At 41.6% G+C, this 14,622-nt stretch overlaps 1 protein-coding gene across 1 annotated transcript; it reads right to left on the bottom strand.

The window, feature by feature from the left end:
• Positions 1-5,021: 5,021 nt before the first annotated feature.
• RAB11A (RAB11A, member RAS oncogene family) lies at positions 5,022-14,436 on the bottom strand. Its single transcript, XM_053462251.1, has 5 exons — positions 14,285-14,436; positions 7,633-7,828; positions 7,117-7,310; positions 6,656-6,736; positions 5,022-5,593 (listed from the first exon to the last, which is right to left on the bottom strand). Exons 1-5 carry the CDS (start codon positions 14,322-14,324, stop codon positions 5,454-5,456), a joined length of 651 nt encoding a protein of 216 aa, XP_053318226.1. The 5' UTR covers positions 14,325-14,436; the 3' UTR covers positions 5,022-5,453.
• Positions 14,437-14,622: the final 186 nt, after the last annotated feature.

Below are 14,622 nucleotides of genomic sequence, written 5' to 3'. Positions count from 1 at the left end.
GCAGGACAGAATCTGAGGCCTGTGAGAGTTCCGGCCAGATTACCTGCAGTTCCTCATTGAACTATAGTTCTTATGGTGATGTTATGTCCTTTAATATATCATCATTGTTTAAATAGTCACTTACCCCTTCACCAACTATAAACAGGCAGTAGATTTTTGTGTGCCGATGCACTTTGACAGCAGCCAGAAAATCTTAGTATTCAGATATAGTCCTTTTGGCATTCAACATCCATCCATCTCACAAAAATTCTCGCAACCATCCACACGTATGAGACAAGCATTTTCTGCATGATTCATGTTCTCTTTAGTGGGAACGTTGCAAAATGAGCATCACGAAGGCAGGAAATATTAGTTGGAGAAGCTTCTAGTATAGTCTGCCAATGTGTTAATGTCTGGGTTTCAGATATTAACATGTTAACTGAAATGCGTATTTGTTTTGCTATCCCTATGTCCCTACCTATACTCTCGAACGTCCCACTGGCTACTTAGTATCTTTGGTATCTAGCTGCTGGTCCCAGTAACAGAAAGAGACCAGCAATACCACCTAATGTCAGCACAAACCATGTGCTGATATGACACACAGCACCCCCACAGCAAACAGCACCGGCAAAAGGGTGATGGAGAAAGAACTAGACAAATACAGGGATGGACATGGCGGTCGGAGTTATTAGTCCAAGGTTTCAGGTTGAAGGATACAGGTTAGAGCAATGTCTAGAGGAGGCAGAAGTAGGGTAGAGGCTGCAAATTGAATAGAGGGATAAATTGGCACGGGGGACATAGGGAGCGGTGTTGATTTGGAGTCTTGAGCCCATTGGGTTCTACAATATTGAATATGCCGTATTGGGCCAAAAGAAAATGGGGTGTAGTCTAAGAATGTTTCTATGATTACATAGCTCTGTATAAAGCATCACCACAAAATTAACTCGGCTTCTAAGCGGTGGCTTCTTGGAAAAAAGTATGATGGCCACTCTCGCAGACATTGTTTTATTGCTTTCTGGGAGCCAGCTGGAAAATCACCGCTGAGATCTGATGCACGAAGCACCCAACAGGGAGGCCGGATACAGGATTCTTTACAAATGTCTCGCGTTTTATGCTCAATTATGGGAAAAGCCACAGTTGTATTTCCATCCCAGACACAAAAGCTCTATCTAACACAGATAGACAGGGTGGCTAGTTTTACCTGACCGGGAATCCAGGCAGAAGGCCGGTCATGAAAAAAATCTTACATTTTATACAGGTTGTCAGTAAATGGATGTGAACAAAGCATTTTAAACCTTTTGGCTCCATGTATAACTGGCAGCGTTTAATCGGATGTGTGTCGGCTAAAGACAACTTGGCATCAGCTTCTAAGCGAGTCTGCGGCACTGACCATCGTGGGGAGGAGGCAGAATCCACACCGGTCCTAATCATTAGCCCCAGCCTTTATATAGAAAAGGGTCATCATAAAGCTACCTACAACTTTTATCTCTCGCAGGAGTTAAAACGTCTAACAGTGCAGTCTGAGTAAAGGATTTCTCACCCTGGCACAGCAATACTGGTTTTTTTTTTTTTCTTTCTCACAGGGAGTTGAAATGTCTGTTGATTGTACGAAAGATTGCTACCATGTACAAAATAAATTGACTTTCACTCAACCTGATTTTCCTTTCTTCTGTGAATGTAGTAATTTGTTTGAAAATGCTTTTTTTTTTAATGTCTCAGCTTTGTCTAGAAATACATGAATGGGATAATCTTACGATGTGAATCTGTAGCTGGGAACAGGACAGGAACGTCCCGTAGAGCAAACTTCTGGACCAGGCATTGAGCAGGATGGTTTCAAAGTGCGATGCCCCATAGATAAATGATGTTTTTTCAGCAAGGATGTATACGGGAGTGTAGCGTTGACAAAAAGTAGGCTTTGGTGAGATGTCCTTGATGAAAAAGGGATGACTTATGAAGGAAAAAATTCTCCTTGAACATAAAACACAGTGTTGTATGCAATAATATGTTACCACTGAGAAAAACATATTTCAATTTGCTCCAATAACCTTTATCTGCAGACCAAGAGGCAGCCATTGTTGTCAGGCATGTGATATTTTAGATGATTTTCCCTCACTGAGTTCATTGTTTATGGCAATGCTAATGAAGTCCTGCTTCTACAACAAGATCTTTTCCTCCATATCCTTAGTGATTAGGACTGAGACATTCTATTGTTTACCACTAGGCAGCATGATAAGGAGTCAGTGTGTTTGTCTAGTAAATAACTAAGGGTATTGTTTGGTTTCCTTGAAAAAGAAAAAAAGAAAAACACCCTCAGTTATTTACTAAGGAAACCAAAAAATATCCTCGGTTATTTTTTTTCCTAATACTAGTAAAGTAAAAAGCTTTCGGTTGGAGTTCCCCTTTAACATGACCGAGGCTATTTTTATGGCGAGGTAGTATGATAAGCACTCACTGTGTTTGTCTACTTGACTGGACTAATATAGCCGCTAAAACTTGTACATATATTAACTATGCAGTTGTCTATGTATTAAAATGTTGCTGTTTGAGAACATTATGCTACAGAGCCATATTTTTTTTTTAAACTACTTTAAGTGACAATGGTAATAAATGCAAATAGATCCCTAAAACATCCACTCGTCTATGGCTACGATAACTACGATAAAGTAATCAGTATTGGATGTATTTATAGTACATTGTGTACATTTCTTAGTACATTTCTTTCAGCACTTAAGATACTTATAAATCCAGTGGAAAACATTTCCATCTACATTTCCTTTCTTGGGTGCTTTGAACACGTTATGTTTCAAAACTAGCAAGGTGTGCCATAGATGTCCCCAAGTCATGAATATATTATGATCCTGTTAGGTCACAATTTAAATTCTAATAAACAACTTTTATATATTTTTATGAAATTTAATTCATTGGTATATTTCCCAGTGTATAAATGTACTAAATAATGATGTGAAAGTTGCAACACTTCCTATACGCCTTCCCACATTCTGTATAAATAGAAGCAGCCATGGCATGAGATTGAGCTGTAGTCTTTCGTACAGATGAAGGACACCAAGGTAACATGATTAACACGAAAATGAGTATTATATATACAAATCAGTAAGTACTTTATGGGTCACTAAACTGCTTTACGCTGCGCATATATTGATTATTGTAGTAAGTTTATGTTAGATTACAGGTAAAATGGAAATCAATGGTTCATAAATCCCTTCTGCCAGCCAACATCACTTCATAGACGCCTTTATTATCCCAACTCTGCAGGCTGTGGGCTTATTTTAGAGTACCAAGTGCTCACTTACGACAATTTGTCCTAAATATCATTTGCGCTTTATATGCTGCAACTTCACCTCCCTCATATAATAAAATATGCACCTGCTCGGTTTACCGTAGGCAGACTATGGCATATCTGTCATGTACGCTCCTCATACCCTAGGCTGACTGATTCATCTCAGGATATCTAGATTGCTTTTCATATACTTTTTCATCACCACCGTGTCTCTTCTGGCTGCTTTTGAAGTCTGAATGCAAATAAACCAGGAGAGCGACTCTATATACAAATCATTCATAGATTCCGGAAGAAAGCTGAACGCTGCCTTAGCCTGGGAGTGTGTGGCAGTTACACCTAACCTGTAAAGACGGGCTGCAGGTATAGCTCTAATTGGACAATACAGCCAGTTTGCTAGGATGCATTACAAAGTTGCTTAGACCGACCTAAAGACTAAAGCTGTAAAAGCTATACATCAGCCAAGTTCCGCCTAACCCGTATTCTGTTTCACGAACACACGTGCCATTCCTAGTGTATTAGACTAACTTTTTGAGTTGATGCATTTGTGTTTAAGTCCCTAAAAGGGATAAATCTAGCCCTGCTAAAGTGGAGTTTGGTATTAACATTTTTTGCAGTTGGTTTTTAAACTATTGCAAAAATTTCAGAAGAAAATCCCTGAAAAAAATGCTTTTACAAATATTGATGTAGAATACACCCCCCCAGTAGAACATTAATTCCCACACATTTGCTTCCATAAGACAAGATACCTAGCTCATTCTAGCACTAAACGTGTCTTATATGGTATCGTAATATTCCATGCTGTTTAAAATCTCTATGGATCAGCAACATTTAAGGCTTTCAAAAGTCCACGCTACTGAACATAAAGCCAGCTACAAATTAAATGCACTCAAGCAACAAAGGGTAAAAATACTTTGGTCTGTTATTTAGTCATATATTAGGAAACATTATACAAAATGATTTAGATGCCCATTAAACAGCAACTTCATCTTGGTAAGATTTATGTGAAAATGCTACGCTTGTCTAGTGACAAAGTGCATGAATTGTGGGTATAAGTACATGCATACACAATCTAGAAATAAATTTAAAAAAACAGTTTATCTTAGGCTATACATCTGCTAGGGCTTTGGCTAGTTTGTTTTTGGTTATAAAATTGAGGAACTCACTGATCAACAATGTACTTCCAGGAGGCTGGAAATTGCATTTCAATGGCTTTCAAGTGTTCTTGAATTTCCTATCATTTTCAAGTCTCAACGCAGCAAAGATTACATTATCTTAGAGACTCAAAGATCACCAACATAGGCAGCTGGGCCACCACAGGCTGACAAGGAACGTCCTACATTTGCAGCTCAAATGGTAAAAAGCCCAGGCTGGTACGATGAGGATATAGAACACGATAGTTTCAATCATTAATGAACGGTTCTCCCAAATACTGTTTGCTGTCTTTGCAAAGACAAAATGAAGCAAGCAACACATAAAATGGTTTTGCCTCTCACAACAAGTTTTTAATTTGTCCTCCTTAACAACTTCTTGCTTTGTGCGACATCGCTGCAAGCAGAGACAGTTCAAGGCGCCCAAGAATTGACAAATGTTGTAATGCAAATCTGTTGACAATCTACGTACACAAGTGACATCACATGCTCGTTCTGCTATGCGTTCGTTTACATGTAACAGCGGAGCTTTTCTGTGATTTCAGTATTTGCTACATTTAATTGACTCTAATTTCCCAACAACAAGACACAAAAGGTGTCAGGAGAAGATGCCTGCAGCAGGCAACATGCTTTTATTTCATATATTATACAGACGTTTCTAAACAGAGGGGAGAGAGATCTGGAAACATTCTGCCATAGAGAGGAGGAAAGGAGAAAGGGGGGCTAACCTGCGGAGGTTCGGGGTTAAGGAAAGAAGAATTAGATCATTTCCTTAATACAGAAACTTGCAAATCATAGGAATTTAAGACATAAAAATCCAGATGGAATAGTAAAATTAAAGTTCTTACACACGTACACTCAAAAAAAAAATAATATATATTAACAAAACAAAAATCCAAAGAGTCCAGTGCAGGACATGGGGAATATACAGAGCCTGGCAGTTCTAGAGTTGGATCTAGGTACGACGCCTATAACCTCTAGAGCTGGTCACAGGTATACAAAGCCTGGCACAGGGCAGGTAGCAGCCATTATATGTTTTGACAGCATTGCATCTTTGGTTTATTTTCAGTGGTGGGTGGAACATGGATCGGGACAACATTGTTACTGGGAGACATATCATTCTCACGTCTGTCGGACATCTGCTTCTGAGACACAATGCGATAAATCTCTGAAAAGGAGAACAAACAGTTAAAAAAAGGGGGAGAAAACGGTAATGTGAAAACACAGCAAAGAACCACCTGCAGGACCCTGGACACAGCAAAATACTTCATAAATCACAGCACCAAAGTCTGAAAATCACCAGCGAAGAACCTTCAGTGTACTGGCCAAGGCTAGAACCACTCCAGGGAACAAGGTTGGCTCCTAACCGACTTAATTTCAGTATTCAAATCTGACTCGAATGATTGCTAAAAGAGGCTGCACCATCATTTAGACTCTGCCGAGTACACATGATAATAAAAAGGACAGGTCTTTCTTGGCTGATTGGATTACAGTACCTCACTTAACTTGGAACAAAGGTTATGACAGATCCACCTGTGCTCATAGGAGATCTTGAAAACACGCTTTGTTTGGGAATCCTGAAGGTCGACAATGCCGATATCAAGCTTTCACCCATGGCAAGCACTAAGTAATCGTATCACCTCACCGAATACATTCCTCTACTCGTATCTCACGACCTTGATGGGTTTTGATATGTAACCCTTCCTGCACCACAGCGCACAGCTGCAAAAGGCCCAGCTCTCAAAAGGACCGATAAAATGAAGTCCGAGGCAGCAAAATTTTGCTTCAGAAGCCAAAAGTTTACAAGCTCAAAGACCCACTGAATCACCCCCAGCTGCTAATTAAGTAGACCGAAACAGCATGCGCTGGGATATTTGCACAATGAAACTTATGATTGAACACCTTTATATCAATCAGCTCTTGCTTGTACAAAGCATGAAAAAACGTTAAATAAATCAAGGTTACTCATTTCATTTGCACTTTGCAGGGATTTTCAATTAAAAAGTATGTAAATGCACACTTCACTTTTACTGTACATTTGAACACTATAGGGAAGTATTCTGAAATGGGAGCTACAAACTTATAAAAGCTACGGTATTAGCATGTAATCGTGTAAAACATGTGCCATTTCATACCACATTTATTTTGAATGCACAATTTAAAAGGTTAATTACTCAGCTTCCTTTTAATTGATGAATGAGGAAGAACAGGTATTTGCTATGGATCTCACCTGTTAGGATGGTCTGGAAAGCTGCTTCCACGTTGGTGGAGTCCAAAGCTGATGTCTCAATGAAGGATAAACCATTCTTTTCTGTGTGCAAAAGTGGGTAAAAAAGTGAGCAAGATCAATGCATCTACACAAAGTAGAGCAACTCAACACAATATTAATTACTAAACATTTGTCCCCACGCTATACACAATTTTTCTACCACACATTTAGCAAATTTCTATTTCATTTGTATATTTGTCACAGTCCCAAGACCAAATACTTTGCACATTGCCATTTGCCATTTTGTACATAATATTTATATAATAAATAGATTTAAAAAAAACATCACTGGGAGCAAAAAAGGACATCTATTTGGAAAAAATGCTACTACAGCTCTCATCGCTAATTGTATAATCCGCAATTTATTATTTTTAATCAAATAAAAATTGTCAGCCATTGCAGAACGTGAGTGCAATAATAACCTGCAAACGCCCGGGCTTCGTCGGTAGGCACGGCTCTGAGATGGCGCAAGTCACTCTTGTTTCCAACCAACATGATGACAATGTTATTGTCTGCATGGTCCCTCAGCTCCTTCAACCATCTTTCGACATTCTCGTAGGTTAGATGCTTGGCAATGTCATAAACTAGCAGCGCACCCACAGCTCCTCTGTAATACCTGGAGAGGCAAACAAGTAGACATGATGATGGGAACGCAACGGTATGATGGTGGTGGAGGGAGAAACTGATGGAAGCACAAGGAGCCCCCTGGAAAGTGACTCGGCATACCACCTATTTGCATAGGTTTTCTTTTCTCTAGATAATTCAGATAACACAGATTCTTGAATAATGTAAAAAGTGTCAAATGTCACATGCCATAATGTCTTAAAAGATGATCCTAAAGCCAAAATTCCAGCTGAAAATAAAATCAAGGGACTCTTAACGATGCATAACAGATGACCTGGTCACGAGAGCACAACGTGGTGTCTTGGATTACTTACGCAGAGGTAATAGCCCGGTATCGCTCCTGTCCAGCAGTGTCCCAGATCTGAGCTTTGATGGTTTTCCCATCCACCTGGATGCTCCTTGTGGCAAATTCCACACCAATTGTGCTTTTGCTTTCCAAGTTGAACTCATTGCGAGTGAATCGAGACAGGAGGTTACTTTTCCCCACCCCAGAGTCTCCGATCAGCACGACTGCGGGGAGCAAACATAACATAAGCCAGGAAATAATAATAGGTGTGTGCATCAGAGTGAGAGCTTGCCAGAAATATATTGTATTATGTGCCTACAACCCCAGATCACTGGAATCTGCTTGCTTTGTTTAATCAATGTTAGAATTTAGAACTTGTCAGCTTTCATACATTTTTGTAAACACAGTTTTTTGGAAAATTAATTGCACAGAGGTGACTTGAGAGGTAAATGCAATTAAATCCCAAATCCTTTAATCAATAATAGGTACAGCCACAATGCCAATGCATGTATTATATGGGTATTATATGGCTCTGTGCAATATGTGCAGTGCCCTACGGAATGAAAAGTCATAGGCATGCAAGCATGTTGTGTGGCACGGGATATTCCTAGAGCATGGAGGACACTGTAATAGATGAAAGACCAGAAGTTGGAAGGAAAATCGAGATTCCAAGGATTAGACAGCCTTCAGTCAAAGATTATACCTTTGGGCCTACATAAAGACCTCAAACGTAGATTTTTTTCACCTGAAGCAGAGACATCTGAGGTAAAAAAACAGCTCATTTTTTTGTGGTGGCCCAACAGACGGTATCATCGTTTGACTGAAAACTCCATGTTCTTTTGGGCCAATATATGGCCACATGCGTTTCCCGTATCAGGATTCTAGATTCAGGTTAAACACGGCATTCCAGAGTAGGCACTTTGGATTTTACTGTGCAGGCGACAGTATAGCGGGGATGTATCTTTGAAAGACATTTCTTTGACAGGCGTACTTTTTAAACACTTCCTACAAAGCAAGCTTCCATTTACAAGGCAATAGGAGACAAGTCAAGCATACTTCAATGGAGGTGGGGGAAATATTGTTAAAGCTTGAAACAAAATATCTATAGGTTGGTTTTGTTTTTTTTTACATGCACATCAATTGTAGCAAAATAAGCATAAAACACTCAAAAGAATTTCAAAAACTACCCAGACCTGAGTAAGAAAGCACAGCCATACAACCAAGAGTAACCGTTACTTTGTTACTTTGCATTAAAAAGTACATTACGGAAGTAATCATGTGACTAGAGCTGAAACAACGAATCGATAAAATCGATAATAATCGATAACGGAAATCATCGATAACGATTTCCGTTATCGATTAATCGAGTGATCGATTCGTTGTTGGAGCACTCGGCTCCTTTTACTTACCTCCGCGAGCGTTCCCCGCTTCTGCTACACGCTCTGCAGTCTCCGCCTTCTTTTAGCTACGTGACGGATGTGACGCGTTCCGGAGGTAAGTATTCTTCATGTCTATGTGCACGGATCGCACAGAGCCACTCGCACAGAGCGAATCGCTCTGTGCGAGTGGCTCCATTCGCACAGAGCGGTTCGCTCTGTGCGAGTGGCTCCATTCGCACAGAGCGGTTCGTGAGTGTGGGTGCAGGGCAGAGTGGGGGTGGGGGTGCAGGGCAGAGTGGGGGTGGGGGTGCAGGTCAGAGTGGGGGTGGGGGGTGCAGGGCAGGAGACTGGGTGCAGGGCAGAGTGGGGGTGGGGATGCAGGGTGTGAGTGTGGGTGCAGAGCAGAGTGGGAGACTGGGTGCAGGGCAGAGTGGGGGTGGGGATGCAGGGCAGGGTGTGAGTGTGGGTGCAGGGCAGAGTGGGTGCAGGGCAGAGTGTGAGTGTGGGGGCAGGGCAGAATGTGGGGGCAGGGCTGGGTGCAGGGCAGAGTTAGAGACTGGGTGCAGGGGCACAGTGCAAAGTGCTGGGTGCAAAGTGCCAGTGCTGGGTGCAAAGTGCCAGGGCTGGGTGCAAAGTGCTGGGTGCAAAGTGCCAGGGCTGGGTGCAAAGTGCAAAGTGCTGGTGCAAAGTGCTGAATGCTGGGTGCAAAGTGCTGGATGCAAAGTGCCAGGGCTGGGGCAAAGTGCTGGGTGCAAAGTGCTGGGTGCAAAGTGCCAGGGCTGGGTGCAAAGTGCTGGGTGCAAAGTGCTGGGTGCAAAGTGCAAAGTGCTGGGGCAAAGTTTCTTGAACAGTAATAGTCCACCTCTTTTCAGAATGTTTGGGGTTATTTTGTTTCATAAATATTGTGTTTGGGTTCTTGTACTTTGAAAATATTGTTTTTTATTACATCATAACAAAATAAGAATGTTAATGTAAATTTTAAGTTGTTTTTTAACATCCAGTTCATTAAATTCTTTTAAATAAACGAAAAATTTGCATATTGTTTTTTTTTATCCGATTAATCGATTAATCGAAAAAATAATCGGCCGATTAATCGATTATTAAAATAATCGTTAGTTGCAGCCCTACATGTGACAGATTATTTTAGCCAAACACAAGGCATTGGCATCAAATACAATAAAACAAACCCTTTCCCGGGTCCCCTGGCTTGTTTGCTCATCCTATCTGAGGAAGAACGAGGTTGAGTAGCCGTGCATACATCTGGGTGCACCTGTTATACTGATCTCCTTGACTTGGGACAATTCCTAAACATTAAGAACAGCGTCCCGATTCAGTGCTTTTTTGTTGAAGGAGAGGCCTAGCACCAGATTAATTGCATACAATCCCCATAACATAGCTATTTAACCCTTTGTTCAGCCAGCCACAAGAGTACCATGGTGACAGCAGAAGTACTAAAGATCTCTGGCAGTAAATTTCCAACTCTGTACAAATCACCTATTAAAACTATGTAACATAGCCAAGTAACCAGCCTCACGTTTCATTACTTCATTGCTCAGGAGATGATTTGTATCCTGCAAGACTTCTTTCACAAAAGAAATTATACTCCACATTTATCAAGACAATGGCTAGCAAACCCATAAGTGCACAGAAGAGTTAATTCTAGAAACTCTGCCGCATTCCATATCTTAGAACATGTAAGTAACGTCCCAGACTGTAAAATGACTTCACAAGCCGCACACAACCAAGATAGCGGGACTACAATTTGGCCTACAGCAGGTTTCCCCACCAAAATGATTAAAAGGTCATAGACCAAAGCCGTGGGATCAGACTGTGTACAAAGCTTTAATGCGAGCTCTGTAGGACAGAATAAAAAAAAAGAAAAAAAAAAACAAGACGACAATGTTGAAGGTAGGCACCAGAAACTCAGACAGGCTGGAACAAGCAGGTGAAGAAACCCTAGAGCCGTGTTATCTGAGACGAGCAGTTAGACCCCAGGGCTCGTCTAGTATAGCCCACTGTTCCGTGTTACATTACCAAGATCCAGTCAATGATCAGTATGTTACGTGTGGAAAGCTCGACACGCATGAATACACAAGGGAGGCTTGCAATGCTTGGTGCCCATTATGCAAAATTCCAGAGTTGGAAATAATTAGCTTGCATGGCAAAAACGGTGAGATTTTTAAAGCCGTTCTGTCATGTTTCCAAACATTTACATACATCCCATTACCACTGCCAACACAACCACTACTGTCACCTAAATGAAAAACAAAAAAAAAATAAAAAAATCACAATTTATTCAGAGCAGGAAGGGTTGCACCCACAGAGTTACACACAAGATCTTGCACATACACACAGATGATCACACGGTTTATATGGATTTAATGGAAATCCATAGGGCAACATAACTGCCGTGGCAACATGATCTAAAAAGAGAGGGCTTCTGTATACTTCACATTGGTCAGGAACCTCTTTAAAATATCTAATTCAATTCTTTAACATGTCAGCCTTTATTTTAAAAATTAAGGATGCGATATGTTTTTAAGCAGCCATTTTATGGACAAGGGGTAAGCAGGAAGCAGCAAGAGGAAATGGACAAGTAGGAAGACTCCATCATCACTTAGACAGTTATGTGGCCACCTCCAAGGCCTAAGGGAGATAATGCAGGTACCCCCCCATCTCCAAACCTAACGTTTAGCTTTCCTATTGCCCCAGATGAGTGCCAGTGACTGTGATGCAATGCACTATCCTCTCGGGACGCAGCCTTACTGATTTCAGAGGGTGTGTTATATGAATCACCAAAGTCATAATACAATGACACCCACACACAAAGGCGAAGGGTGGCAACTCAGACCTTTCAATGTACGGGAGAGTCACAGCTGACTAAGGACAAATACAATTATGCACTCTTTACAAAAGAAAAAACACGCCAGACCATCCCAAGAAAACTACACTAACTTCAGTATGCTTGGCCAGTTACGCTAAAAGCGACATAACCGGTAGCTACAAGGGGTCACAAATGGCCTGTAAATGTTTTTTCTAACGCACTACATCATCTAAACAATTTACTAAACCAGATATCATATTGATCACCTCTACCAAGGGATATAAGTAAATACTTGCAGGAGCATCCTGCAGCGGTGCCGGCGTTAAAAAATAAAAAACCACGAGAGAAGAATACATGTAAAGTTATGCAGGTCTTAACAAAACCAAGGAGCAAGCAGTCATGGCTGCAAAGCATTTGGGAATTTTAGAAAGAATTCCTTCCAGCCGTCAAAAGAAAAAAATATAGCCGGCTCCTTAAAACAGATCTGTGACTGTTTAATATAAGCACAAAAAAAACTAACAATGCAGAGCAAACCTCATGGTTTACTATGCCTGTCTTATGAATGGAAAAGGAATATTTTACCAGATGGACACCTTGGCGGTGGCACCACATGGAGCTCCAGGCCTCTCAACAAACCTCCGTCTGGAGGCTTTGCCCTTTCTTCCACAAAATTGCAGAGCTTCCTGACCAAGATTCGCTGAGAGGGTCTGCAGCGCCACATAATGCCACCTCCAGAAGCACCAAATCAGGTTTATTAAAAAACCAATAACCTTAGCATAGGCAGCTAAATCTGCCAGCTCTTCGGTTTGCCACATGGCACCTTCAAACAGTGCTTTAGGTGCCCGAAACACATTGTTTTTGGAGTGTCAGGTAATTGCTTTTAAGGTAGTTGGGAAGGCAGGGTTATGGGGTTATGACCATATCTACTATTGTTAACAGTGTCACACAAAAGATTATGCTTTGTTGGAGGATACACAAAAATCTTTAGATGTAGGGAAAAATGTGTTTGCGTGTGCCATAGTTAACACAACAGCTTTAACTCTGGAACACAAACACGTTAATCACTTGAAACTCTAATGTGCTGATAATAGATCAAAAGGTACAACTGCTGGCGAAATCCCACCTAGATGAGTTGTACAAAGATCAGGATAATGGAGGTATTTCAACCAGCCCCCAAAGTTATCTCTGAGAGATTGGTGGGCATCTGGAAAGACTGGGGTTTTTTTCTGAAGATAAACACAAAAGCTGGAGTGGGAGGCTGAAGTTTTCCTAAACACACCCCATTCCGCATTCCTAACTCCAGAGAGGTCAAGCAGTGATCCAGCCACTGAACCTGAACAAAGCACAGCTTGCAGGGTGAAAGTCTCACTTGTATTCTGCATGCTATGAACAATGTTTAACTCTTCCTGGTCATACCAGCACAGGAAGCGTTACTGTTTCCCCTAAGGCCTCCAACAAAATGAACACGTCGTCCTCATGCGAAGTTGCCACATAGATACTGGATATCGCAATCACCGACGCGTTACCATTAAGTTGCAAAAAGAAACCTGTGTAATCAGGTGACTCAGAAACGAGACCTGTAAAGCCACGCATGTGAACGAAAGTACTCTGAAAGGGGGTAGACAACACCGGCAAGTGTCTGAAATAAATCATATTTATACAGAAACATTTGGTAGCCAAGGGGAATTGAGTAAAGATCATACATTTATTAACTGAACTTAAGTGGGTGCAAGCTTTAACATCTATGTCGGTCTTTAACATCTTATCAATAGAAGCTTCCCAGCTGTGACCCATCTATTATCCCAAAAGTTACCCCTAACACCAACTCCCCCTTTTTTCCAGCTCATCAGATAATCCCCCACCCCCCAAGAGCTGCCCTTACTCTTCCTAAACGACCCCAACCAATAACCCCTTTGATCCTCCCAAATGGCTGGTTACCTCAAACCAATAACCTCTTTGATCCCCCCAACTGGCAGGTTACCCCAACCAATAACCCCTTTGATCCTCCCAAATGGCTGGTTACCTCAAACCAATAACCTCTTTGATCCCCCCAACTGGCAGGTTACCCCAAACCAATAACCCCTTTGATCTTCCCAACTAACCGGTTACCCCATCATCCAACACCCCTCTCTACTCCTCGCTAATGGAAGTCTGTGCTCCCCTTCTTGGGCCAAAGTGGCGACCATCTAGTGGGGATTCTATAATACACAAATTCCTCCATTTTAGAACATTTGCCCCTTATATTATAAAGACCCAAATACTCTTCACACAGAATATAAAGCCTCAGGGAGCACCCGTTTTCTCCTTCTCTAATAATCCTCGCTCTGGTATATAAAATCGCGTCCTATAGGAGTATATAAGTACCCAGGCGTCGCAGAATCGAAAAACTGCCCTACAAGATGTATAGCCCTCAAACGTAAACCTCATTCGCCGTCCCCGCTTTATGGCGCCGACCTACACGCTCCATTCGCTGTTACCTTTGAACAAATAGTCATACTCGTCGTCCCTGGTGCCCATGTTGGCAGCTTCTGTGAGTGCTAAAGATCTCCAGGTATCGGCGGCAACCGTCAAATCTCTAGGAAGCCCGGCTCTGCCAGAACCCCTCCCTGGAACAGGAACAGCTCTTCCGCCCAACCCGACCCGGAAATGTCATACACGTCACTTCCTGGTATCCTTGACAACGGGGAGCCATGTTTGTGCACCTAATAGTACTCGAAAAAAAGTATAAAAGCGAGACGACGGGGAAAAATACTTGCTGTTTAGTTTTGTACATGTACGGAACGGTACCTGGATATTTGTCAATATACACATGTCA

This window comes from Spea bombifrons, chromosome 4 (genome assembly GCF_027358695.1).
Source record: "Spea bombifrons isolate aSpeBom1 chromosome 4, aSpeBom1.2.pri, whole genome shotgun sequence".
In the NCBI taxonomy this organism is placed as follows: domain Eukaryota; kingdom Metazoa; phylum Chordata; class Amphibia; order Anura; family Pelobatidae; genus Spea; species Spea bombifrons.
Note: the sequence above shows the minus strand (reverse complement) of the source record. Positions and strands in the feature narration are given on the sequence as shown.